The 27973-nt window shown below is 37.3% G+C and overlaps 1 protein-coding gene across 3 annotated transcripts in view; it reads right to left on the reverse strand.

The window, feature by feature from the left end:
- Positions 1-27973, reverse strand: part of diaph3 (diaphanous-related formin 3) — a 330760-nt gene that overhangs the window by 195616 nt on the left and 107171 nt on the right. For all 3 annotated transcript variants that reach the window (XM_082156057.1, XM_082156058.1, XM_082156056.1), the window contains 4 exons: positions 13330-13404; positions 13066-13135; positions 7165-7301; positions 6589-6694 (listed from right to left, as the gene is read on the reverse strand). In XM_082156057.1, coding sequence (XP_082012183.1) covers positions 6589-6694; positions 7165-7301; positions 13066-13135; positions 13330-13404 — 388 coding nt within the window. The remainder of the gene's footprint in view (positions 1-6588; positions 6695-7164; positions 7302-13065; positions 13136-13329; positions 13405-27973) is intronic.

The raw sequence follows: 27973 nt of genomic DNA on the forward strand, positions 1-27973 counted from the left end.
AGGATTTTGATATTAGAGAAGAGGATATTGAGTTTTTGGCCCAGCCCTATCTGTTTGAACCGGAGTACAGCGATGACGTCATACGCCGGCATCCATCTCCCGTGAACGCGTGTCGACCGTTGCCGGAAGTTATTTTCATTTATAAAGTTTTAAATATGTATATTTTTACGACAAAACCGCACAGATTACCCTCAGAAGGCCTTCGTTTATCCCCCTGGAGCCGGATGGATTACTTTTGTGAAGGATGTATGCACATTTTTGGGACTTGAAGGAGGTAGACCCCATAACTTGACATTATAACCACTGAAAGATCTAAGACATTTTCTAAAATAACTGAAAATGTGTTCGTCAAAAAAAAAATTTGACATATGCATCTCGAACGGCTTGAGGGTGAGTAAATCATGGGTTTAATATAATTTTTGGCCGAACTATCCCTTTAATGCGGCTCTTGTGGAACGATACGCAGTTATTCTAATACTAACAAACTGACTAAGAGGGGAAGAAGTCAACCCATTTTAATCTTATACATGAGACATACATTTGCATATTTAATCAATCTCCCAGCTCAGCAGATTATATTTTTCAAATATTGAACAGTGATGAAAATGTACCAGTTTCTTATAAAGAATTTGTGTATGTTTGTATAAAGACTAATGGTTTTAGAGTCTCTAAGCTCGCCTGAAACCAAGTTGTTAAACAGTAAATAATGTGAGAAATAACAGTAGAATGCATCTTAGCTGCCTCTGACACAATCTCGAGTAAACCTAAAATTAGAAAGATTAAACTTAACCTGCTTACAAACCTTGTTAACCTGAACTTTAAATATAAGTTTAGAATCAATCAGTATGCCAAGGTATTTATATTGAGAAACAATCTGCAGCCTCACCCCTAACACAAAAACATCTCTTCACTTATACTAGTTGACTGTTTTAGACACATTTAGTTGCAAGCAATTTTGCTTTAACCATGCAGATACATTAACCATAGAATTTGTACATTCAATAGCAACTTGTGTCATACTATTATTACCATGTAAATAAATTACTGTATAATACACATTTTTAAGGTTGGGTAAAAAAATGTATTCTTCGAATTGTCACAACTCTATTAAACTGGTGACTCTTATGAACGAGTTATTTTCAGTAAAACATACAGCACAACAGGTATAGTAGTATAGTATAGTACAGGGGTATTAAATTAAAGTTCCAAGAGGTCCAGTCTCTATATTTCCTTCCCAGCGGAGGACGAAATTATAATAGTACTACGGCTGCCCCGATGGAAATGTATAACTATGTTGTCCGGACATCTGCTGGGAAAAAACTATAGAGATCGGACCTCTTGGAACTTTAATTGAATACCCCTGGACTACACCATACTGGTCATGCTGTATGATTTGGACTTAATGAAAAGAACTTGTTCATAAGAGTCACCAGTTCAATAGAGTTGTGACAAATCGAAGAATCAATATTTTTACCCAGCCTTAAAAATAGCAGGAAACATTTCAAATCTTAATCCTAATCCTAAGGGTCAAAACATGATAATGATGATGATAAATAAAAATGACGACATTGCATACAGTAATTCATTTAGTTTATTCATCAATGATTCAAATGGTAACTCCAAATAAGTATGCTCATAAGAGTAATTGTTTGTAAATCATAAATATTTGTACCCCTGCATCAAAAGAACTGTAGAAAATATTTATAATTCTAAACTAGAAAGGTCCAAACACAAGAATACAATTTAGTTGGGTAAGGTAAATTGATGATATTTTTAAAATAGAAAAAAGATATAGCTTTTAAGATCTGCTTGGACAGTCTACATAAGCAGAACATTTTGATTTAGAAGACGACGATATTGTATCATCCATATTTGTGTGGCTCAGCAGTTGAACTGTGGGAGAAATATCAGCAAAGTTGAGAGCAAAAGAGACACTTGAGATGAGGGAAAAGAGGGAAAAGAAAAACATAAGCCATTAATAACTTTACCATCTTCTTAATCTGCCTACTTCACATGCCTGGTAAGAGATGGGAGTGGTGAGAGGACAGGATGAGGAGAGAAAGAGAAAATCTATTCCTGTGAGAATCACTCACCCTCCATTAGCTCAGGGTAATTCAGTGCTAAAAGAAATATCTACTAGACGTAGACATGAAAACACAAATTATGTATTGATAAAACAACATGCTGAATCATTTACTAACTCCAATGGATGAGCAGAAACATGCAAAAGGAAAATACTTTCCTTTAAATAGTATCCTCTTGGAGCTGAGCTTAAATTCTTCAAAAATAAAGTTGTCATATGCAGTCTATGGTCGACCCCGAGTGCTCCCTGCCTCTCACTCCTACATAAACAAACTGAACTTTATGCACTTTTTCTGGGTGTGTGTCTATAAAAGCATATATTTGAAGAAACATGCGCCTAAATATATCTCAGGCAAGAAAAGAAGAGTAGAGTGAACTCACAAACTGTTCTCAGTGATAATGGTCTGTATGTAATAAATGATTTATGTATACATAAAAAAAGATTTAGAAAAGAGATCACAGCAAACTATTAGCAGAAACAATAACCAGTCAATCAATAGAAAATTACTAGAGAGGCCCCTAAACACACCAGTTGGCCTTCATGGATATTAACCAGTGTGCGTTTCTTGGATATTTTTTGGGCTGTTTTTCTCCTCTCATTTAAACAATTCCTATCTAATGGAGAGTAATCGGCCAATAAGGGTCGTTTCCTGTGTGACCTGCTATTGTAGAGCATGCAATTGCTTCGTATTAACTATTCAACACTATTAAAAGCTTTTGGGCTGAAAGAGGAGAAGTTAGTGAGTTGATTAATGCTAAACATAATATTTTGCTCAAGTTGCAGCACTACTAAATATGTTGCTCTCTGCAGAACACAGTAAAGCATTAAAGCACAATAGCCGCTTTCCGACCAAGTAGTTACAGGAACTTAGTTATAGGAACTGTCCACTTCTAAACAGTTCTATGAACTACTCTCCCCCAAACTCGGTTTTGCTGTTTGCGTTCGCACTGGCCAAGTGGCCATAGGAACTGGTAGGAGGGGTAAGGGAGTGACGCAAGCACGGCGACTTTTATTTTGATAGAGCGACGGACCTTTATTTTGACGGCGCTGAGAACGCCAGAGCAAACAATGCTCGCATTCTCTGTGTTCATTACTTAGCGATCTGTCTAACAGTACTGTTTAACATGTTATTAGATAGAATTGTTATAGAAAGTACACAGTATATGAAAAAAAAGTTATTAGCCTATGCCGTGTGGTTGATGTCCAGTGTTGCTAGCTGAGCAGAAATACATAATCATGTTTGCCTTGGTCCCCTCAAAGTTGCGTTGGATTTTCTCTTCAGCATAAAGGTTTAGAGGCCCATCTATCACTGTTTTCCATGTTTGTATCTAGTTTCTGGAGTAAATATATAGGATATAATCTGTGTGTTTACATATAGCTGTTTTAAAAATGGCAGGTGCTGGTGTTTTGCGTGCGTTCGGTCATCAGCGTACACTAATGTCACGGGTAGTTCCTATAGTGCTGGTTTAGACCCTACTCTGAAGTAGGAGCTAAATTAGTTCCTCCAAATGGAGTTCCTAGAACTAAAGTCGTTCCTAGTCGGCGTGTTCGCACCGCAGGAACATACGGTGGGCCAATAGTTCTAGGAACTGTGAAAAGGTTCCTCCGGTCGGAAAGCGGCTATTGACAGCATTCTGTCATTATGTCAAAAGAATATATTTTTTAGCTGTAACATTAACTGCTGAGTTAGTGGTTTATCCTAAATGCTAGATATGAGAACGTATGTGAACACGTGCTCGCTCTATACATATTTGAAGGGAAAGCTCTGTGCCTCTTTTTCACCTCCCTCAGCTACCAATTAAACTGAAACACAGCTACTTTGATCAGCCTCAACAATGAAGCCGTGTAATTAAGCAGCCAAACCAGTGCATGTTGTTCGGTAGGGCCAGCACACTCCAGAGGAACAGGGCACTTACAATGAGTGCACACATTCTGTGACAAGAGAGCCCAGAGACAGTCAAAACTAAACATTCAGATAAGGTATAGGACACAGCAAGGCATCTGCACGGTCCTTGAAAAATACACATTTTTAAAGAGAGACGAGAAAGAATGACGGACGGACAGATTTTCTACTGTTGGAATACTTAAGAAAACTGTCAATTACAAGATTTGTGGTTTACAGACCCTAACTCATGGTGCACTTCTGCCTTATTTAGGCATAGGACTAAATATCCCTAGTCAAATAGTTTATGTGTATTAATTATGGAATTATTTTAAATCTTATCAGGGATGCTTGACTAAACCCAGTTTGTTCTTTACAATGCAAATTAAGTGCTTTAACTGGCAGCACTAATCTTAGCAAATTAAGTTCGTTTTATAACGTTTAATTTATTTAGGAACACAGAGTATCTTTACTTATATAAGCTTCTGAAATGTGTTCTTGTATAAAAGACTGGTCGTTAACAAGCACACTTGCTTATTTGTTTTCTGACCCTTTTTGGTGTAGGTAGGGTTGTGCCAGTAAACTTGACAACCGCACCACCACGGTGGCTGAGTAACACCGGCGGTGGTCCGCCAAAACAATTTTTTTGTATGTGAATGCTGTTTTACATGCGATATTTTCGATATTCTATAATTAAATAAACTAATTTACCATTCAAAAATCGTGACTCATCCCTGCATGGAATCTCGTTTCTTTTCCCAAATCTTCACTCACGTCTCACTCATTTTCTAAGGGGATTATAGCCTAGGTTTCTTCCTTTGGTTCGCTTCTAATTAGGCCTATTATATTCGTATTCTTTGCTGTGGTAAAGTAGAAAAACGCTGTAGGACAGATAGCCTATATTTTTACTTGCACGTCAAATTCTTTTAAACACAGTTCGTGCTTGTTATTAGACAAGGTAAGGCACATCAAGTTTATTTGTTTCTTGTTATTTTAGTTTCACTTTCTCTGGCAGTGCAAAATCAAACATAGCCTAAATGTCTTGCCATTGTGGAAGACAAAAAAAAGCACTCTTCAGACCATTTACAACAAGTAGAAAACATGAAGATATCAGAAAAGAGATCGATTGTCTCTTTCCTGCTCGTGTCCCACATTCCTCTCAAAGCGCAGAGCGGTAGGCTATATGATGCGTCTTTGTGTGGAAATATAAAACGAACGTTTTTTAAATAGATTTAACTTTATTATATTATTTAAGTTACCATTATTTACTGATATTTATTTCAATGCTTTGCAGGCTTTAGTGTGTTGTTTCTTTGACGGAATTGCTCAAATAAACACTTCTTTCTTTTTTTTTTAACAACCCCCCAACCACCCCACCACTGCGCCACCACTTGTAGTTGGTCCATTACCACCGCGGTGGTAAAAAACTGACACCGTCACAGCCCAAGGTGTAGGCCTCTATATATTTTAAAGTGTAAATTGCGTTTTAGAGGTGATTCAGGGCCTGTGACTTTGTTCTATTGAAGTCACTACCAAGCAAATAGCTGGTGCTTCATCTCAGCATGACCATTTAGTGGCCCTCAAATCTCTGAGGAAAACATTCAAAATGAAATATTATATAAAGAAAATGTATTTCCTGAGCAATGCACACACCACCAGTCTGTCACAATAAAGGAAACAGCACTGTAAAAATGGTTTGTTTTATACTGGTGTTAATTAGTAGACTAGGTTCATTAATATTTGTGCAATCACTGAAAAAGAAAAATCCTTTAATCAATCTTTTGTCTTGTTTTCCAATGAAAACATCCTTAAACCAAGATAGATTTACCGGTAACTGCGAAAATGCATATTAAAAAGTAATTTTTTTATATAAATTAATTTACATTCAATTTAGTTATATATAACTAAATAGAAAAATTATATTTATTTATTAATATAAAATTATACGTATATATTTCAATAATGCTTGTATTAATTGTCAGGCTCAAGTGGATTTTTTTGAAGGGGCAAGTGAGAGAGGAAGGCATCCAAACTTCGGCCACCAAACATTTTCAGCTGAGATTGATTCTTGCTTCATTCTCATATTAATCAGCCATTTGAACAAATCGGTTGAATGAATAACTCAATGACTCACTCATTAAAGGTATAGCGGAGGATCTTTCCAAATTTTAGATAAGACCCGCCCTCTCCACTTTTTGAAAAGTTTGATTCATTCACCAGAATGATTGACAATTAGGAGGACCAATAGTATAGGTTACCCACCAGGAAGTAAAACATCCTCCGCTATACCTTTAAGACAGCCAATTGCCACCACCTATTAGCATCTTAGTTTCGTATTCAAAAGCATCATTGCATTTCTCCAATATTTCATATTTGTGTCTGTACAAATAAATATTTTTTCCATCACATTCACAGATCACAGTGATCATTTTCGTTTTCTTTAGAAAGTGGCACCAGTTCAGCCTGAAAGCATTTTCACTTTCTTCTGCATTTAGCATAGATATAAATGTGTATATTTGGCTGAGTGTGTATTTTACCATACAAGGTCATGAGGGCATTGAAAGGGATGTATCAGCAGAAGATGAGTGAACAAGGCGGCATATGAGGAGCAGAGAACGTTTACCTGTAACTGGACGGAGCGAACACTAAGGCCTTGGACGATAGGGTTAAAGCGGGCCACCCCTCTTCCCTCTGTTGCCGTAGTGATGGCTTCAAGGACCTTCTCCAAACTTTATGGAGGAAAAAAGTGAAAATAAGTGTCACAGCTTTGATTTGGCTTTACATTTTTTGCAGAGAGTTATGCTGGGATTGCACTTCTCACTGGTATGGAGGGCACTTTAAATGCAAAACTTAAACTGCTCCTAATATACTTTACATAACTTTACACTTGCACCTTTACACTGCTTATATGAAGCTGATATTTGAAAAAGAGTGTTTTGATGAAGTAGTCCTGATGAATCTTTTATGCATCCAAGCTAAATGTATGATCTGCTTATAATTTCAATGCAAAAAGCCCAAACAAAAAATACATAAAAAGGAAAAAGCAAATAATTACAATGAGGACATAAAACTCCAACAGAAACTATATAATTGAATAATTAAATAATTAAATGAGGCTGAAATAAGAAAGAACAATAATTGCATCATAACCAGATTGATTTCAACTGAAAGGCTGGAAAAAGCAAGTCGGGAGGCTTACGTATTTTCTTCTCCCACAATGCAGATTGCAGAAAGCAGTTTAACCACATCTGTCATCATGGCCGGCTGACAAGGGTCGATGGCTTGGGCCAACAGTGCCAGACTAGTCTCCTCTCCAAGGATCCGATCCAGTCCATACTGCAGACAGACAAAAGTTATGTAATTCATAACCCGGTGTAACTCAGCAATTCCTGCAATGTTATTCCGCAGCGACACTGCACCACTGCTAAATCTACAACGTCTTAGTAAAATATCAATTCGGTGAATATGAAATTGAATGTAATGACTTACAAAGAATTACGCCACAAAACAGAGAGCTAAAAAGGAGAGCTATTGACTAGCCTGAACAGAGAAGTGCATGGTGAGGGAACAAAATAAAAACTAAACAAAACAAAAACAAAAGTAAAAAATATATATAAAATAAACTATTATTACTAAATTACTAATTATAAAATATTAAAATATAACAATAAAAAAAAACATTATTACAATAACCATATTCAACAAAAAATAAATCAAACATTAGGGTTTATTATTGTAAACATTAAGCTCTATAAAATATTGAGGGACACTCAATATTGTAAATATTGAATTTATAATTCAAAGAAGTAATTTTGGAGAAGAGTTTTAGTTTTAAATTAGAGGTGACTTTAAAAGTGGAGGAAATAAAGAAGCACATAACGTAGCTGCCTGTTGCTCTGTCCTTGAAGTAATGACAAAACTGCGATCAGGGATATGTTAATAGTAGCATGAAAGAGAGAGGAGGGTGAAAAAAAAGAAAGAAATGGCAAACATAAAGGTGAATGAAGAACACAGTCACAGGACAGAAAAGCCTTGGGGGTCTAGAACGACAAGAGCGGATCGAGACCCGCAGAGAGAAGCGAGGAGTCAAAGAGGGGAGAATATCCAATATAAAACACAGGGGTTTGGTTAATGACGACCGCAGCGCCAACACCACAGGACGAATTTCTCATTAATTCAAAACATTCTGATGTAACTTAAAAGAAGATGATATCTCCACTCTGTCAATCTTTAGGTTTAAGAGATACACTTGTCTCATTGTTGAAAATGGAAAGACTAATTTTGAAATTGTGCTTATTTAGAAATTAACAAATATAAACATGGAAAGACACAAATCGGCTGCCATCTTGCAACAACACAAAACAACTTGTGACTCAAGTTTAGCAATTTTCAAGACATGAATCATGCTGAGTGAATTCATTTCTAACTAAAAAGCTTTAGGACAGCAAATTCACCAAGTTGTGTTAATTGCTCTATAACTCATGTCAATTAATGGCTCCAACTGCCATATCTCAGACTTGTTGTCATTCAGAACAGATGTTTCTGCTGGGCTTTTTATGCAAACTTGGGTATGAAAACATCCTTCCCGCCTCAGAGGCACAGGGGAGATAACGTGCTATCACAGTGTTTACGCACAGTAATGGATGTAAACATATTTGAGCCATTTTCTGTCTTCATTCGGTGGGAGTTGGTGACAGATGGACGGGAGCACCTGGTTGGCAGGCAACATGGGCAGAATACGTCCCATGATGCTGTGGGGCTAAAGTGAGAGGTCTGGAGCGGTGACAGGCCTCTGGGTAAATAAGGCTCTCAGCACCTGTCGGGTGCTTGGGATTACACCAGACCTTCAGGGCTGAGAGGTATGTGTAGTAGATTTTGAAACTTGCAGAAAACACAACTGGGATCTCCAACAAATTAATTCCCAAAATGACTACACAGAAATAGATGCAGTGAGCGTTTTTCTTTTGATCCTTCAGAAACAGGCCTCAGGAAAACAACAATGGCCACAACCCATTTATATTTCCTCAGTGGGTGACCATGACAGATTTCCAACTGAAAGATTCACTGATGCGCTTAAGTTGATTTGTTTCCATTTTAAATGAATGGCGTGTCAATTAGAGCTGATGACGAGACAATTTAATACATTAACAAAAAAAGAGAAAGGAAAATCAACCTCTGAAGCTCATGATGGGTGGGGGCACTCAATTCATACTGAAGATCAGTGGTCTCAAACTCAGTTCCTGAAGGGCCACTGCCCTGCAGAGTTTAGCTGCAACCCTAATTAAACACATCTGATCCAGCTAATCAAGCTCTTCAGGGCTACTAGAAACCAAAGCCACTTAAAAGGTCAAGCCTGCAACCTTTCAGCCATAAAACCGTAGGCAGGGAAGGAGACAAGAGGCCTTTTAAAAAAAATATTTATATCAATGAAGGAGAAGCTTCACTACGCTGAATAAACAGCTTTTGTAAGGAAATAGCTTATTTAATGAATCGTCAGCCTGTTCGCTAATCTTCAACATGTTTTACACAAAACAATACTTTCGTTGGGAAATATATGTCGATTTTACCTTGATAAAAACATTAGTTTTTAAGAGAAGGCGGAGTAGGGAGTGTGGCGACAGGTAGGACTCATTTACAGCATTAGTTTTTAAGAGAAGGCGGAGTAGGGAGTGTGGCGACAGGTAGGACTCATTTACAGCATTAGTTTTAGGGCTGGGACAACGCGTCGATGTCATCGATGACGTCGACGCAAAATATGCGCGTCGATTCGTCAGACCCAAAACAAAGATGGCGGCGCCGGAGAGTAGTAGCAACACGAATGGCTCAGACTTTCAGAAGGCACGCACCTGTTCCTGACTGAGAGTACTTCTTGCAAGGCTCGAAATTACGACCATTTTGGTCGCATATGCTCTTGAAATTTAATCTGTGTGACCTAAAAATATATTTGGGAGCATTTGTGCGAGTGCATAATGGTTGTGGTGCGACCTGTTTTCATTTCTCTAAAAAAAACTTTGCAAATTACTTCACAGTGTGTACCTTATGTGCGCTGATACGCGATGGACGGACCATAATTCTGTCCAACGTTCTATAACCAATCCAGGGGTTTTCCTGCATTTAATTTTTTTTGGGTGGCTGCCAAAGCCTTATTTGATCGGTGAGTGATGTAGAATAGAATGACTGACTGTGCTTGACAGGGCGCATATACAGTACGAGAGAGAGCCCCGGCCGCGCGTGCGCACTCGCCGTCTTCAAACAACACGAGCGCTGTCTTGCTCTCTTCCCTCGTGCATATTAATCAAAATCATTTGACACGATAGAAAAAGGGCGGAAGACCAAAGTTTCACGTGGAGCATTCTGAGATTTTTTTCTCCTGAATTACCGTTGAGTGTGAATTGTGCTAAAAAATAAACTGCCGGGATAATCACACAACGCTTGCCGTAGGCTACACGTCCACTAATGATGAGATGACACGTCCGATTCGCGAACTAATGACTCATTTGAGCCGATTCACTTTAATGAATGGTTAAAACAACTGAACTCACGAGACGTCTGAATCGGTAACACTTTACAATAATGTTCCATGTATTCAATTTTAGTTAACTAAATTAGTATTTTTTTTAAGAAAAATGTGAGTGGTAGAGTGTATTACTATACGTTGTTGTTATTTTTATGTGAATGAAGAATTAAAAGATGCACTTTTTTCAGTAAGCTAGGACATAAATGTGTTTAACATAAATGTTCAATTCTGTTGGTTCAGGAAGGACGCCATGACAGGCTGCTGGCTCCCACTGTTGCTGTTCATTTTTATTTATTTTTAGTTGGAAAAGCACTCTGTATTAGCTTAAAGCCCTCAAGTTTACAGTGGTTACTGTATTCTTTCAATTGCTCTAAACAAGTATTTTGGGTGACCTTTTCAAGTTGTTGTTATTTTCATCTGAAAGAAGAATTACAAGATGCACTTTTTTCAGTAACCTAGGCCTTTGTGTTTTCAAGGCTTCAAGGTTTTATTGAATGCTACCTCTGACCAAGAATGCATTACTTTGCACCTGTTTAGTCTTTTATTTTATTATTTTAAGAGCAATAAACATATATTGCAATGTTAAGAAATTCATGTTTTTTTTCCATTCAGATATGTAAATCAACATGTATAAATTGCTATTAGTCAATTAATGGAAAGATAAATCGATAATCAAAATAGAATCGGACTGGAAAAATGAATCGTTAGATTAATCGATGCATCGAAAAAATAATCGCTAGATGAATCATTTAAAAAATAATCGTTTATCCCAGCCCTAATTAGTTTTTAAGAGAAGGCGGAGTAGGGAATGTCGCGACAGGTAGGACTCATTTACAGCATTACCACCAACAAATGTGTAGTAGTATTTAATAAGAGGCGTTGTGTAATATTGAGTGATATTGTATGTTGTCTAAAGAAAATATCAATATCGTTTCTTTCTTTACTGTCAGATTTTAATAAGTGAATGACTATGACTGCCATGCGATGCTGATATAATGCATTTTAATAATAAAGGTAAAATGAATAATTTAATTATAAATATTGTATTATATTGTTGTTTTATACAAAATAAATGATGTGATCTATGGCTTCCAGGTTTCAACAAATGAATTAGAATTGTGATTGTAAGACTTGAATTGTAATGATTTATGACAGCCTAATGCCTAATAATGATATAACGCTTTTTAATGAAAGGAGGTAAACAAAATATAAAGATTTTAATAAATAAATGTATTCTTTCTATGGTTCCAGATTTCAACAATTAAATGACAACAACATTTTTAGTGCTTAGTATTACTATCACTGCCATGTATGCCCAATAAAGCTTTTAATGAACAGATTCTAATCTAATCTTAAATATGGTTTTATGCACACTGTAGTGCTTATATTGCTTACTCATTTCGTGATATAAGATTTTGGTCATATCGCCAACAGCTATTCTATGCTTTGTTGTCTAAATAAAACGATTTTTTTTAAATCGAATTAAACATAAAAGAGTGAAAATTAGGATGCATAAATATCTAATATTGACTGATACAGATGAATAAAAAATTAATATTTCACATGTAATAATAAAATGTTTACATTTCTAATATTGATGCACTGTAAAAGCAATGCTTACTTTAAGAAAATACCATTGACGAACGCCATCATAACAAAACAGTCAGACCTGTTAGCGAGGCTGATAGATGACTGCTAACAGGTTTTCAGATAAGATCAGTTCAACTTCACTCAAACACCATGGGATATGTTGACACCAGACAACATGTCTGTCTAACATCTGCCACATACCCAGTGAATGAACATGGATCAAAACACTACAGATCTCTATCTGTAAGTATGTATGTGTGCACAAGGCGTGGGTAACTCTTCAGACCCCGGGCTATCTCAACAACATCAGAGACACCACTGGAGATCCACTTCTAACGCCTCTCTCTAACAGGAGTGTGCAAATCATCAAAAGCCCCCTCAGACCTCTCCACCTCGGCCGTGCGGAGTAACCCCCCTCCCGAGTTCAGAGTGGTGGCTGTCTGCAGCCCCCTTCATCTGAAGCTCTGCTCTTATCGCTCATGACCATTTGAAAGCTGACGCAGGTAAGTGTGTCCAACGGGGAGAAGCGGATGCATAGTGAGTTAGCGGACACGTAACGCGCCAGTTGATGAAGGGGTCGGCTGACCCACAACAGTGGTTGGAATTAGTCTTGTTTGAAGCTGGTGCTTTAGGGTAATAATGAGATTTCTACTTCAAAAAAGTACATCTGAAACTCATGAAATACATCCACAGCAGATAAATATGCTAAAAAAAATAAAATCTTCATTCCACATATTCTATATCATTAGTGACATTTTTGATGTGGGGTAGCTGAAAATGTGCAAGCAAAAACCATTTTTACAGCTTAACATTTTAACAACCAACAATGGGAGCGAAGACTGTGGAACTCGCATTGAGAAGAAGAGTCAAAACCATATTTAGCTGCAGGTTGTGTGTGGTCTTTGAAAACTGATAACTGTCCAATATGACATGAGAGTTATCTCAAGTGGAAGGTAGTTATAAAGTGACCCCGCAGCTCAGTGACGTTATTACCTTGTTGTTCATAAAGGCCTTCAGGCACTGAATGACTTTGTGTTGACTCTTCTTATCCACCTTTTCTTGGCTGGAATAAAAAAAACACGAAAGAAAGAAAGAGTGTAAGTGAAAGAGGGAGGAGCTCAGTGGGTTTCCAGAAGACAAAAACAGAATCAGAGTTTAGTTAAACTGTACAGAGCTCAGGGCTCATGCTGAGGGTAAAGTACACTTAAAACCTAGTAGGAAGCTTTTGCCTAAGAAATATAATGGAATTTGTTTTACTGTTTTTTGAGGAGGAGCTTCTCCAGCGTTTCCAACAGGAGGCCCAGACCCTCATGGCCAAAACTCTGCACCCAGCTGGAAGGGGGAGAAAACATGTTAGGGTACATTTGCATTTAATCATTTAGCAGACGCTTTTATCCAAAGCGACTTACAAATGAGGAGAGCAATAGAAGCAATCAAGACAAAAAATAGGGCAACAATATGCAAGTATGACTAGTCCCAGTAAGTCTAGCACAGTACGTGACGTAGCAAGGTTTTTATTTTTATTTTTTTTATAGATATATAGAATAGTAAGTGTTAGTATTAAAGGGTGAAGTGTTGATGAAAGAGATTCGAAAGATTCTCGGGTTGAGTTAGGCAGGTCATTCCACCAGCTGGGAACAGTCAAGGTAAAGGTCTAAGAAGAACTGAAGTATGTAAATTATATTAACTAAATAAACCAGAATGTATTAAATACCAGGACTGAAACATAAGTGTCAACAAGCTTTATCAGAGTGGAGTTTGTCAGAGCCTATTTAACGTTACTATATTCCCACACTAGATTCTTCAACAAATTAAGCTCTCCCCCTGGAGCTAAAAGTGAAAGGCATTGCTAATAGAGCAAAGATGTTTATTTTAATTCCATTCAGACACAATCTTGCGCTCTACATCTCCATTGATTTGGCCTCTATTGTCTGTGGGAATTGCCACGGCGGAAATTTAACTCTCCAATAACGAAAGGGGAAGCATGTCGAGTGGGGCATTGATTAATAATGAGGGAATTCAATAAGCATAAACAAACCGATTAACCCATTGTGTGTAGCAAGCAGGTCACAGAGTTCATACTGCAGTCTATAACAGATGTTTCCGAAAACATAAGCTTTTATTTGGATGTAAAAGTAATAACATGGTCCAACAAAGCAGAGATTCAAATAAAATATTTTGTATATTATATAATTAATATACTATTATTCTATTAATTTCATAATGTATTGTATGACCTCAAAACTATAAGTATAGGTGAAAAACCTGGGTCAAGCCTGATACATCTTTTACAGTAACAATTCTAAATTCTATCAGATACCAATAATTATTTTCATGTTATGGCCAATAATAAATGGCTGATATTAAAATTAAGATATTTAAAAAATATATATAATAATCCTATTTTGTCTAAAAAGATTAAACACAAACTCAAATTAACATTTAAAATTTTTTATTTCAAAGTAAACTCCCACTCAATAATCCAGGCAATAATTTGCATGCATGCAAGCATTTATCCATCAATTTGTTCAAGATCCTTAAGATGCAGGTAAACTTCATTGTTCAAGCCTCATTCTTTCCTGCAAACACCTAAAAAAACAAACTTACACTGCAATTTCATGCAATTTTCAAGTTGCGATTCATTGTGTACTTAAGTCCATAGTAGCCAAAGAGAATCACTGATAAATTGGCGGTTAAGCCCACTAAAATCAGTCAGGTAAAAACAAGAGAAAAGCTCATCTGCCATATTATGAGCTGTTGATCATGTCAGTCATAGTGGGCTGGGTTGAGTGCGGTCTCACAGAACTGTGTGAAATTGCCTCAGTGTAAGTGTAGAAGAGCGGTGAGCATCAATAGCCAATTTTCAGAAAGCCAGTGTCAAGAGGAGTGGGTGTGCTTCCAAGGCTAAATTACAGCCGAAATTGACCACAACCCGGAAACTAGAAACTAAGGTGGACTGAGGAAAAGAGAACAGAGGAGGGAGAAAGATAATGCTGTGTAAAGTAAAATGGAAAGCAATACAGAGACAGTCCGATGAGATTGAGAGGAAGTGCTCTCCTAGCTGAGCTGTTGCAGGATTGATATCACCACAGTTTCACAGACAGAAGGTTTTCACCAAAATGAGTCCTCGTGACAGTTTATCACGAAATAGCAAAAGTCAAAAGGTAAAATATTTCGCAACCATACTGCAATTTACAGGTGGACACAAATGGTTGTAACAACAAATTGCAGCTGTGGGACTATTTATTTTCTGCATTTTAGTTTTTATTTTAGAGTGAAAATATTATATATATATAATATATACACACACACACATGCATATATACATACATATACGTGTGTGTGTGTGTGTGTGTGTGTGTGTGTGTGTGTGTGTGTGTGTGTGTGTGTGTGTGTGTGTGTGTGTGTGTGTGTGTGTGTGTGTGTGTGTGTGTGTGTGTGTGTTTTGGTCATCCTTCTGTTAGACTGTCTAACAAATGAATTAGGTTTAATAGTTGTCAGGTGTTAAATGTAAGTACACAATTAGATAATACCAATTTAGATCAACCAATTACCAAGCAATGTTAATTTTTTTCTGTAGTGTAAAAAGGTCACTAGTAATTAAAGGAAAAAACACTTAAACTAAACATGGTCAGGTCAAAGTACCTGAATAATTTTTGGTCCCAAATTTTTATACATTTTACTGGTAGTCCACTGTATGTAGAATTGTTGGGTATAATATGTTACAGTTTACTTTATTTTGCTATCCTCACTTACATAAATGAACTATAGTGCCCTGCACCCACTAGTAAAAAAATATAAAAAATTAAATCTGGTGTCTGAATAATTTTTGGTTTGACTATATATGCATTTATGTATGTGTATATGTATGTACAGTGCTGGTCAGAATTATTTGCCCCCTTGGTAAATATGATCAAAGATGGCTGTAAAAAATAAGTCTGCATTGTTTATCCTTTTGATATTTTATTTTAAAAAAATGCAAAAATCAAACCTTTTATTGAAGTAAAAGAATTGAAAGTGGAGGGAAAAATCGCATTATGAAATAAATGTTTCTCCAAAACACATTGGGATCAATTATTTGCCCCCTTTTATTAAATACTTTTTGCAACCTACGTTTTGCAAGATAACAGCTCAGAGTAGTCTCCTATAATGCCTGATGTGTTTGGAGAACATTCCTCCATACAGAATCTCTCCAGATCCTTCAGATTCCCAGATCCATGTTGGCACTTCTTCTCTTCAGTTCAGCCCACTCCTTTTCTATAGGGTTCAAGGGCCTCATTTATAAAACTTTGCGTAGGATTTGCGTCAGAAGTGGCGTACGGATGAAACATAGGACGTGCGTACGCACAAAAATATTCGGATTTATAAAACCGTGCGCACGCACATCCTACGCAGTTTTCCCTTAATAAATCACAATCAATTCTAAATGTAGTGCAGCTTTTGCGGCCATAGTTGCCCATAAATAGTCCGTGAAACGCCCACAAGTTAATATTCATCGATTGTGAAATCATGGCAAACACAGAGAGGAAAACCAAGAAACGTAACTTCACTCAATGTGAAGTAGAAATTATCGTTGGCGAGGTGGAAAAGAGGAGTAAAATGTTGTTTGGAGGGCACAGTGTGGCAGCACAAGTCATCTTGCTGTCTGAAGATGCGTTCACTCCGAATCCTTCCATTTGCCACATCTTCTAAGAGCGCAAGATCAGCCATTGTGCGTCATTACGCTTATGAAGAGATCACTTAAATATGATTAAGCTTTTTTCATATATAAACGTTGATCAATTACATTACCAATCTCACAAATTTCATAACTCGATGTACTGTATTTGTTTTTACAATGGGGTAATTTTGTTGCAATAGCTTAATTTCAAATGGTAAATTGAATTTAAAAAAGATGTTTTATTTAAAAAATTTTGTTTTAAAAAAAGAACGAATAAACAAATTACTAACATTACAACAGTACTATTCAGGAAAGAACCTGAATAAAGAAACAAAGTAATCAAATTTAAAATAACATTGGATAATGTTCACTCTTCATTGAACAATTTAGAGATTAAGTTAATCAGTCAAAAGCACCAAGTGATTTTCTTATTATCTTGTTTTTTGTCACGTTTATTAGGCTGCTTATTACTAAGACCTGACGCACCCACGGATACAAAATACTGTTACACATTCTTCCTGAACCGTTTACGACTGTGCTCACCAAGATTTTAGTGTGTATTTGACCATGAATAAGCCGCAAAAGAGAACTCATTTTGGTACTTGTATGTAAGAGGCGGCTTTATTATGTGTGCAAGCTTCTGTGGAAATTTTAGTATTATGTGCAATCCCGCACCGAAATTCAGACCCGGTCACACCAACATTATTTAACCGGAGTGAATGAGACGACTGAATAAGAGGAGGTGGGTGCATGTCAACTCTCTGTCGGAGAGGAGAGCAAAAAAGCGCAGCTGGTATTAGTGTATCGATACTGCAGAAAGGAGTATTAGAATCGTTTCAGATATTTCAGTATCGATACATATCAAAATATCAATATTTTTGACAACACTTATGAATACATGTCACCATTTAACCCTCTGAGGTCGGAAAACGCGCCCCCGCGTTTTGCTGGATTTTCTTCACATTGTAGTACAATAAACTTAAATTACTCCGTCATTTATGGTTATACAGAAAAAAGAAATATAAAAAAAGAATCTGTGATATTTCTACTTTTGTATGTGTCCACTTACAATCAAATCAAAACATTGTGCTTTTGTAAAATAAAGAAAATAAACAGGGTGTGCGTTCTGCCTCTCCGTCGCGGTGAACTTTTTTTTCTTGAGCACGTCTATAAACTGAAACAAAACTCAGCGAATACTTCTCACACATTTATGAGCCATATACCTTTATACACATTTAAGTGTGTACTTTTAAATGATCGGATTCAAACTGAAAACAAATATTCTCTGTTTAAGTAATTTGTATAAAACCAACAGGATGTCCAGTATCTCAAACGCTTGCTAATTACTTTTAATTCGGCCACGCCCACTCGCGCAAAAGAGATTCACATGCAAATCTCCACATGGAACGCGAACGCCCTCGTTACCTCAAACACAAAACACCAAAAAACTTCACAAGTGTCTGCTTTTCGTCAAGTTTGGAAGACGCGCTGTGAGCTTACATTGGATTTACATCAGAAGAAGAACGCGATTTGAAGACAAGAAAGATGTAAGGTAAGAAATTCTTAATTAGTTTATGGTATTGTTGCATAAACTTCACATTGCAGTTGAACTGTTGCTAGATATATGGTGAATATTATACTATTTAGACCCGTGTTTACTGTTAAATACTGTTTGTGGATATCTGCTCAAGCATAGATATGTATAACCATAATGTTTAATATTTTGGAGCGCGATGGCGTTTGAATGTATCATATTTTGGAGCGCGCTGTGGGTTTGAATGTATCATATTTTGGAGCGCGATTGCGTTTGAAAGGAAAAATGCACCAAACATTAGGCTTTATGTTTTTACTATTATCTCATTTCATATCATCATAACGAATGGAAACATTTGAAGTAACATAAGATAATCAATATATTTTTCTCTAGCATTGTTACTGAAATCTTTTGGAAGATTTATAGGCTGCTTTGTAAAATAAAATTATTTTATGCAGTACTGCACATAGCTTATGCCTACAAGGCACAACAAATATGGTGTTCTTTATATTATATATTGTTGGAAACATTTGTGTGTGTGTGTGTATTCTGTGAATTTTAAAAAGCAATTTTAACCAGAAAAATCTAAAATGTATTCCCAAAATCGTGCAGGCCTAGTTTCTCTTGATACCAGTATGTTCACTTTTTTCTTTTCTTTCAGGGACCAGATGCAACTGAGTCCTGCTGACTTCAACATTCACATGAGTCTCTGTACATGAACATGGTAAAATGAAAATCAAACACCTTGGAAATGGTATGTACAATGTTTTTAGGAATGGCACAAAGGTCTCTGTCTTTGGATCATTGTTTTCAATGTGCTCTTTTGTCATTTGTTGTGTATTTTTGGATTATGTTGTGTTGTAAATAAATCCAAACAATCTAAAAGCTATTCTTTTTTAAATCTCCTCATTCTTTGTGCAAGGTTGCTCTGAATGACAGGGCCTGATAGCTCCTAATAGGGCAGTTAGGGGAGTGTCTTTGTCTTTCTCAGGTGTTAAAAGCTTACATATTCATGAGATGATCACGCCTCTTCGAATATGGCTTTGTCACACAAAACACGTCTTAGAAATTTTAAATCAATATATTGTCTTATCTGAATGAGCAGTCAGGGTGATTTTCACATAGTTTTGGAGCAAATATTCTAGGCTACGTCATACAATTTTCAAAAGTCTTGTGAAGAAATAATCAGTATGGGTTTCATGGCCTTATTTCAGTGACAATTTTTTTTGTATTTTCACAAACCACGCATAAATGTCATTATCTCAAAACTACAAACTTTTACATACATGCTGCTGATATATTATTGTAGCAGAGTTTGTGCTGAATACAGTGTAATTAGACTTTAGCCATGAAAATGTCACTAGTAACAGAAAAAAACACAAATGTCAGAGCATGTCAGAACACCTCCAGGCCCAGAAAACAGCTCAGACCTCAGAGGGTTAACCCATTCAAGTTCTTCCCTATACGTAAATAAACTGTAAGAGGATCAAAACTATGGCTTCTCCAACATGGAAGGATGCTGTCGTACTATAGCTGGAACCCAGGGACCTGAGAAGCTATGATGAAGGGACCCTATACAAGCCACCATGTCGTAAATATGGATCTACATACTTCTCTTTCTTTTTACACTCCCCCACGCCGTCCTTTCTCTCTTTTTGTTCAGTAACTTACCCTTGCTTCAGCCACTCCAAAGGGATTGTAATGATTTCCAGTACATGGGGTCTCTTGGGTGTGCGTAGACAGAATAAGGCTCTCTGAACATATTTAACTTGTAGTCGTTGAGAGGTGTGAAAGGAAGATGAAATCTTGGCCAGTCTTTTAGGTACTGTGGCTGATTGCGATGGGAGTTGAGGGCTCAGGCCCCCTAAGATCTGGTTAATCACATCTCACCACAGAGGTAAATGTACCATAGTAACAAAATAATCAGCAGAGAGCAGAGTAATATGTAGCTGAATACAAAAAAGCCATCGGTTTCTTTCATTCGCCAGCTTTTCCCCTGATCATATTGATTAGAGAACCTGCCAATGGCCAAGAAAGGAGGCTTCCCACTGGGAGGAGAGGGGAAGGAAACAAATGATAATGAGAGAAGGAGATGAAGAGGAGAAAGAAGGATGGAGCTGATGAGGGAACGACAGAGTACAGTGAAAGTCGGCAAGAAAGTAGAGTCAAGCAGAGAATCAAAGCATGTTCGCAGAGAAGATACGAGGGCAATACAGAGGAAGAGCGAGTGTTTATGTGGCGAGAGAGCGAAAGCAAGAGTCAGTGTAATGTCTGTTCACATCAAAATGCAGTCCTCGTCCAATTCTAATCAACAAGCCGCATGCCTCCAAGCATCCACTAATCAAATCCTAGCATGTATGCCTGTGTGAATTTTCAAGGTGAAGCAAAAGGGGGGCTCACCCTGAATTGAATTTGTCAAATCGGACTGGAGCGGAGAAAACAGAGAAGGGGAGTGTAGTAGTCCATCAACAAAATTCATTTGCTGATGGGATTCCAGCTCGTCTAAATCAAAATGACGACAATGATGCTGGTTATTATGGATGAAATGAACTGTTAGTTTAGCCGAATAAAGAGGCACGGACGTGTCTCAACACTCAAATGAGCGGTAAATTAAAGACAATGTCGGTTTCCGAGAAACGTGCATTTAGACGCTGTGTCGCCCTCATGCTGAATTCATCTCATTTGTAGGGTTATTTATTTTCTTTTTTTATGGATGGAATAAGATTAGGAAAGTGTCAGTAATTGAAAAATCAGGATGGGGGGGATTGTCAACCGGAGCAAATTTCTGGCAAAATGGCATAATCAAGTAGTTTCTCAGGAATGAAGAAATAGTGAAGTGTAATGGAATGCAAACAGGATCAACAAAAGGAGTAAGATAGCCAATGAGAGTGAAAGAGGAGAGAGAGACACTTTTACTCTGCACTTTCAATTTAATAATTCATCATTTTATACTACTGATATTTCAGTTTTGTTTTTGTTTTGTTTGTTAATGCTTATTTATTTTAGTTTAATTTGTGTCTCAAACCATGCTGCTGATATAAATAGTAGTAAATAGACAACATTTTAGACGTTGAAGCAAGGTAAGTACTGTTCAAAAGTTTTGCTTCATTAATTTTTTTTTTCTTCTTTTTTTAAAGAAGTCTCTTATACGCACCAAGGAATCATACAGTAAAACAACAAAGTAAAGAAAAAAAATGACAACCAATTAGGCTACCACGCAATCAATTAATCTTCTCTTCAAAACCAAAGCAGCAATTTAAATGCCCCAGGCTGACATTAAAAGTATAGATTTATCACCCCCCCCCCTGTTATTCAGTAACACCGTACATTCTGACATAAATGTCAGCAAGTGACACGTGACAAGTGCTAGAGGAGGAGAGTTGCCAGATGTTGACAGGTTAAGAACAAGGTTGCAACGTGAGAGAGTTAAATTTATACTCTTGCTTACAGGAAGCAGGCAGTGGATGATACCGAGCAGGCCAGACCTAGGGTCGTGATAAGGGCTTCATTGAAACTCATAACTTACACATAAGAAACCATATACTTCCATCATCAGCAGGTGAAACCCGGAGCAGAAGACAAGAATAATCAGTCGGATCAAAGCAGCTGAAAAACCAAGGGTGACTCCCTTCAAACCAAAAGGGTGCCAGTTCCTGTCAACATGATGCAGCGGAGAGAGGTCAGCGTGTTCGAGAATGAGGCGGGCCGAAAAGCAAAGGGGTCAGAAGCGTCAAAATCTCACATTCTCACAGACGGCAAATCAAGCAAACCACTTTCTCCCAAACAACTGTTATCTACTACCAGGTGAACAGGAGTGTGAAGTAACAAATTACAAATACTCACTTTACTGTAATTAAGTGTTACACGTTACATTTTAAGTGATGTTTCGGTACTTTTACTCTGCTATTTTCCTTCCGTTTGTGGTCGTTACTCATTACATGCTCGTTTTACATTTTTATTTTTATCCATCAACGTGATTGGATCGAGTAATCGGTCTTGTGACTGTCATCAAATCAAATTATGCATAGAAAACTTTAACCGCTGGCCTACTCGTGGCTACTGTGGAAGTGCATTCTTCAAGCATCAATTCAATCGCTATATCAGCGTCTTCCTCTATAATATGCTAAGGTACATTTCTGCTTACTATGATATTTATATAGGCTAGCCTATCTACAGGGCCTGACATTTGGTGTGAGGTTGGGGGTATTGCGTACAGTGTTAACTCCCTCAATTGCCGAGTTCACAATGCGGTGAATTCCCGCTCCCATTTACTTCACAATCACATCATAGAGAGAGGTGCGTCGCGATCTGTGCACTGCCGCGTGTCACGCTCATCATGCAGCAAGATTCAGTATGCAGTGCACCTTATGAACCATGGCGTTAACAAACTGGATTTCTGTCAGTGCATGACTACAGCTCGTTAATAAACAAAGTTTATTTTTTAAATTATTATTATTGATCCATTTCATACAATCCGTCTTCATTTGGCAAGTGCACTTGCGCAAAAACATTTGTGTGTGTGTGTGTGTGTGTGTGTGTGTGTGTGTGTGTGTGTGTGTGTGTGTGTACCGATATAGGATTTTTAAGGCCGATACCGATACAAATATTTGGTGATTTAAAAATCCGATATTCCGATATATATATTTTTTTTTTAAATCCAGAAACGCGTAACAAAACATGAACAGATTTCCCTAACATATGTTATTTGTAGTTATTTCACAATTTCATAATGTAGAGTCCTCAGCCTTACTAAAATAATATGATAATGCAGTTTAAAAATAAACTTGTTTGTTTTATTGTCACAACAGAACAGAAAATATTAAAGTTTTGATAAATATAATGTATATTAAAAATACAAACTTAAGATATGAAACTTAAAGTCCTTTGAACAAAAAAAAAAAATCAACTATTATTATTAATATTGACAGTAATAATTGTAAAAAATCAATGATGATGATATTATTATTATCATCATCATTTGTATTATTATTAAACAAGACAAAGGTCACTCCTTGTGTGTGTGTGTGTACCTTGAAATGCAGTGTAAGTCGCTTTTGATAAAAGCGTCTGCCAAATGTCAATGTTATAAGCTACCTTATAATAACAATGTCAACTTGCTTATCCCTTTACCTGCACTCTTTTAATTCTATCCATCTATTCCATCAAGCTACAACAAACCATTTTCAATCATTATTTGCTGCCTGCCTTCTAAAATCTACTACTTAGTGATGCACTAAATACATTATGTGACTCGTTAATGCTGCGGCTAAACGAAGTCAGCAACGCACACTTGGATTTCACACACGTGTAAAAGAAAAGCTAACTTTTATGCACAGGCTATGTTTGATACTTTTTCTCTATGTCTAAATGTTCACTCCTCGCGTGCCTAACTTACATTTTACAATGCAGGGACTGGAACTACAGATATGCTAGTTATAAATACAGTAATCATTACTTTATTTAGGCAGAATAAGTTCGTTGTGATTTCCAAGCTCATTAGCCGCGTTTCCACTGTCGGGCCAGTGCGAGCCAGGGCTTTAAACGGGCCGTGCCGGGCTAATAGCACCGGGCCTGCGTTTCCACTGTCGGGCCAGAAGCTCCACAGCGCTTCACTAAAACACGCCCGTAACACGCCTCTCTGGAACAACGTCACACTAACCCATCATTTCACCAACAAATGGAAGTTTTATCAGAAAACTACTCAGAAATCACTGGAAACAGCGTTGAAAACAAACATGATAAAAGCGGCCGTTTGCTGGCATTTTTGTTGTTTACTTGAATATTTAAAACCCAAGCATCGATGTTTTACCACAGGTTTACAATAAAAAGTGATACATTGATCATAATTAATTAATTTATGTCAAAATTGCACATTAGTCACTCAGAAATAAATTACTGTTAACGTTAGGTCTATTTCACAAAAGAAAGAGGACACACTTACTTCTTCAGTCGCGTCTGTTTCTGTTTATCTGGTAGTTACAGGACATATTTACATCACATTTAGAAAGAATGATAATTTCTACAAATATATGCCACCAAAATACGACCTGAGGAGCTTTAACTTAGCACTCTCTCGACTCCCATGCAGATATTTTCAGTCAGAGAAACAGAGGAAGCACCCGAAAAAAAAGTTGCTTTATTTTATGATAGTCCGGTATAAAGAGACGAGACGTCGGCTACTGACAGATAAAATAAAAACATGACTGTGATAGCCTTTATGATAGGTCGGATTTCTTCAAGCATTCACTGTTTTTTTACTATGCGTATCTTCAAGCATTTACTATGTTTACTATGGTAATGGTTAGCGCACATAGTCTTTTGCATCACAAACAGAAGGCATTCAAACATGAACGCGAGTTAAATTAGCCTTTTTTAAAAGTCTTTAATGCTGACAGAATCATCCAGTGCTGCCGTCTCCCGACTCAGGTGAACTCCGCCTCTGTTCGTAACCACTTCTCTAGCCTGAGCTGGCCCGCTTCGCCCAAGGTATTCGACGGGCCAGAAATCCTGGCCGTTGGCCCAGAGTAAGCCCCGATCCAGCCCCAGAAGTGACAGTGGAAACTTTTTAAATATTCATTTATCGGCCATTATAAATGCCGATACCAATGCCTAATATCGGCCGATAATATCGGCCCGCCGATATATCGGCCGGGCTCTAGTGTGTGTGTGTGTGTGTGTGTGTGTGTGTGTCTTTTGTAAAAGTTTCCCAGATATAACTTCCCTTTTTAATGCACAATTTTCCTTACAAATTATATAATCAGCATTACAATGTGAGTAAATATAGCTGTGTAAAATCTAAGGGATGATGCCACCCTTCTAGAACAATGTGCATTTACGTTTAAATTGTAACATTTAATGGCATGGAATTACAGTGTAATTAGTGTTAGCTCACTATCTTAGCCTTTTTCAGTGCATTAGGTGAAGTAAACTGATAATATTAGTGATTCTGATTTCTTTATCAAAACACAAAAACTGGTACCGTTTTGGAGAGAAATTGGGTATTTTTTAAATAACCCATCTCATGGTGTGTGACGCTGAACTATCGTATGAGTTTCTAAAGGTTTTTTTAATTCATTGCACAATTATGAACATTGATATTTTCTGTGCAAGAATAGCATGCTCAGGCTCAGTGGCCTTACGCCTAATTTTAAATGCATTTTTTTATATATTTTTTTTTTTATATATGATTTAAATGGCGATGAGTGTACTGTTTTGATGCATTTTAAAAAGATGGATGATATATATTCTTCAATCTTTCCGACAAAGAACAAAAGATAATGTGAAATTACAGTATGTACAATGTTCTTTTAATTTATTAATTGTAGTGTACAGTGTTTATTATAAGGGGTAGAATCCACAGCTCAGTACTCACTACCCATAAGTACTTTTAAATAAGCTACTTTTTTTACTCTTACTCAAGTAGTTTTGTGGACAAGTACTTTTTACTCTACTCAGACTAAATTTTTTGGAATTTTGGTACTTTTACTGTGTTTTTTCAGTACTGCATGTGAAGTTATCAGAAGCAAAATCTCTTTGAAAATTCCTTGTATGAAATGAGCATCCAAGTCTGGCCATCTGACGACAGAATCATTTTCATTTCTTTCCCTCTCTCTTCTCAGAAGTAAGGGATGCAGCTGGTATGATCAGCCCGAGTGAAAGCAATCATTACCAGGCCTTTTTGTATCAGTAAGCCTGACATCAAACAGCAGCTTGCTTTTTCTTTTTCTCCTACGTTCTCCCTCTTTCCTGCCCCCTCCTTCGAAGGAACGTTCGATTACAAAAGCAGAACATCTGGAGATGGACGCTTGTGTCTGAATAACAATATTAATCAATCCCACAAGTGCCGGCAGAACGGCAGTCTTAAACAAAAGGCAGAACACTTTACCGCCACAGGAGGCTCCAATCAAGAGAGGCTGCATTGAGAGCAGTGTCCCACTGCTCATAATCACATAAAGTGGCACATTCGTTCCGGGAAAAACGTGTCGAAAATAAGCATGAGATGGTTTGCTCTTCTTTAGCTCCCCTTTTCTCTCATCCGTCTTCAAACTTCTGTCCTTCACCTTCCCTATGCACTTTGTGGGTTATTATCAAAAGTTTCAATTAGCTATAAAAGGAGGTTAGGTCCTTAACCATTTAAAGATGAGGCCAAATGGACAGAAACTTTCACATTATGTGCTTTAAATGAGATATAAACCCCACCAGACTTTTGAAATAAACACATTTAAACTCCAATCTCAACACAGTTCCTATGACAATATTATACTTGAAGAAATAGTTCACAAATGAAATTTCTGTCATTTATTCAATCTCAAGTTGTTTCAAAGCTGAACACAAAGGAAGATATTTTGAAGAATGCCGGTAACCAGACAGTTGATGGACCCCATTGACTTCCATAGTAGGAAAAAAAATGACTATGGAAGTCAACTGTTTGGTTAAAGATTTATTTTGACAGAATTTTACAGACAGAATTTAAGTGCAGTTTTCTAACTGGGAACAAGTGACTACAAGTGGATGCTATGGGAGAAAGAAAAATAGTTAAATTTTCATACACATTATAAATGAATTTTTAGCACAGTTTTTACACATGAAAATGTAAGCTGCCATGGAATTTAGGTAGAGGATAAAATTTGAGGGTCCTTGGAATCTTAAAGTTTGAAAACCCCAGCCTTATTGTTCATGTAATATTTTTATTAATAAAAACAGGCAGGATCAATGAACCGAAAGCAGTCGGCCTCCTGAGGGTGAGCAAGCGCAGAGGACTGGTGGAAATCTTTACATTTGCTAAAACATAGAAAAGGGAAGAGAGAAAAAAAAATGTGATTGATGTGACAATGTGAGAGCTCGTTCTGTTTGACCCCCGGAAGCAACCCTTCACTTTCATTAGCATCCTCCCACACTCTGAACAACCAGTCTCTTCAAACACATTCTCTCTCTTATATCTCTATTTTCTTATCTCCCTTTATCCCTCCTCATCCCTTTCTGTTTTACGGCTAAATAGTGAATGAGAAACTCCCCATCTACTCCTTACAGAGGCGAATGACTGTCATGCAAGTCATTTCTTTAAAAATATCTGATGCAAGCCCATAGCAAGGTTAATGCATTCAAACTGACCTTCAAGAGCATGGCAATAAGCAGAATACCTGACCAAAGACTTTGCAGAAATATAACAGTGCTAAGCGAACAAAAATCAGAAGTTAGCCAGTGATAAATATTAACGAGTTTTAGAGTAATGTGTGCTTGCAAAGGGAATACAGGTCAGTCACACTGAAAAGCAGCGTCGCTAGAGTAACGCATGTACGATCACCCACTTGTTTGAGCCATAAGCGACATAAGAGGAGTGGGCAGTCTCTCTCTCTCTCTCTCTCTCTCTCTCTCTCTCTCTCTCTCTCTCTCTCTCTCTCTCTCTCTCTCTCTCTCTCTCTCTCTCTCTCTCTCTCTCTCTCTCTCTCTCTCTCTCTCTCTCTCTCTCTCTCTCTCTCTCTCTCTCTCTCTCTCTCTCTCTCTCTCTCTCTCTCTCTCCTCTCTCTCTCTCTCTCTCTCGAACATTAAAAACACTGGAAAACAAATTCATCATCCCATTCCCAGGAAACAAAAACAGACATAAATCACAGAGAAAAATGAGGCGCCTTATCTGGCTAACTTCACGGCAAAGGTAGCTTGACTTCCCTTCTCCCTCTGGAGTCTCTACCCCAAGGCTGCGTTACCCA

Source organism: Leuciscus leuciscus (genome assembly GCF_965113295.1).
Source record: "Leuciscus leuciscus genome assembly, chromosome: 23".
Taxonomy (NCBI): domain Eukaryota; kingdom Metazoa; phylum Chordata; class Actinopteri; order Cypriniformes; family Leuciscidae; genus Leuciscus; species Leuciscus leuciscus.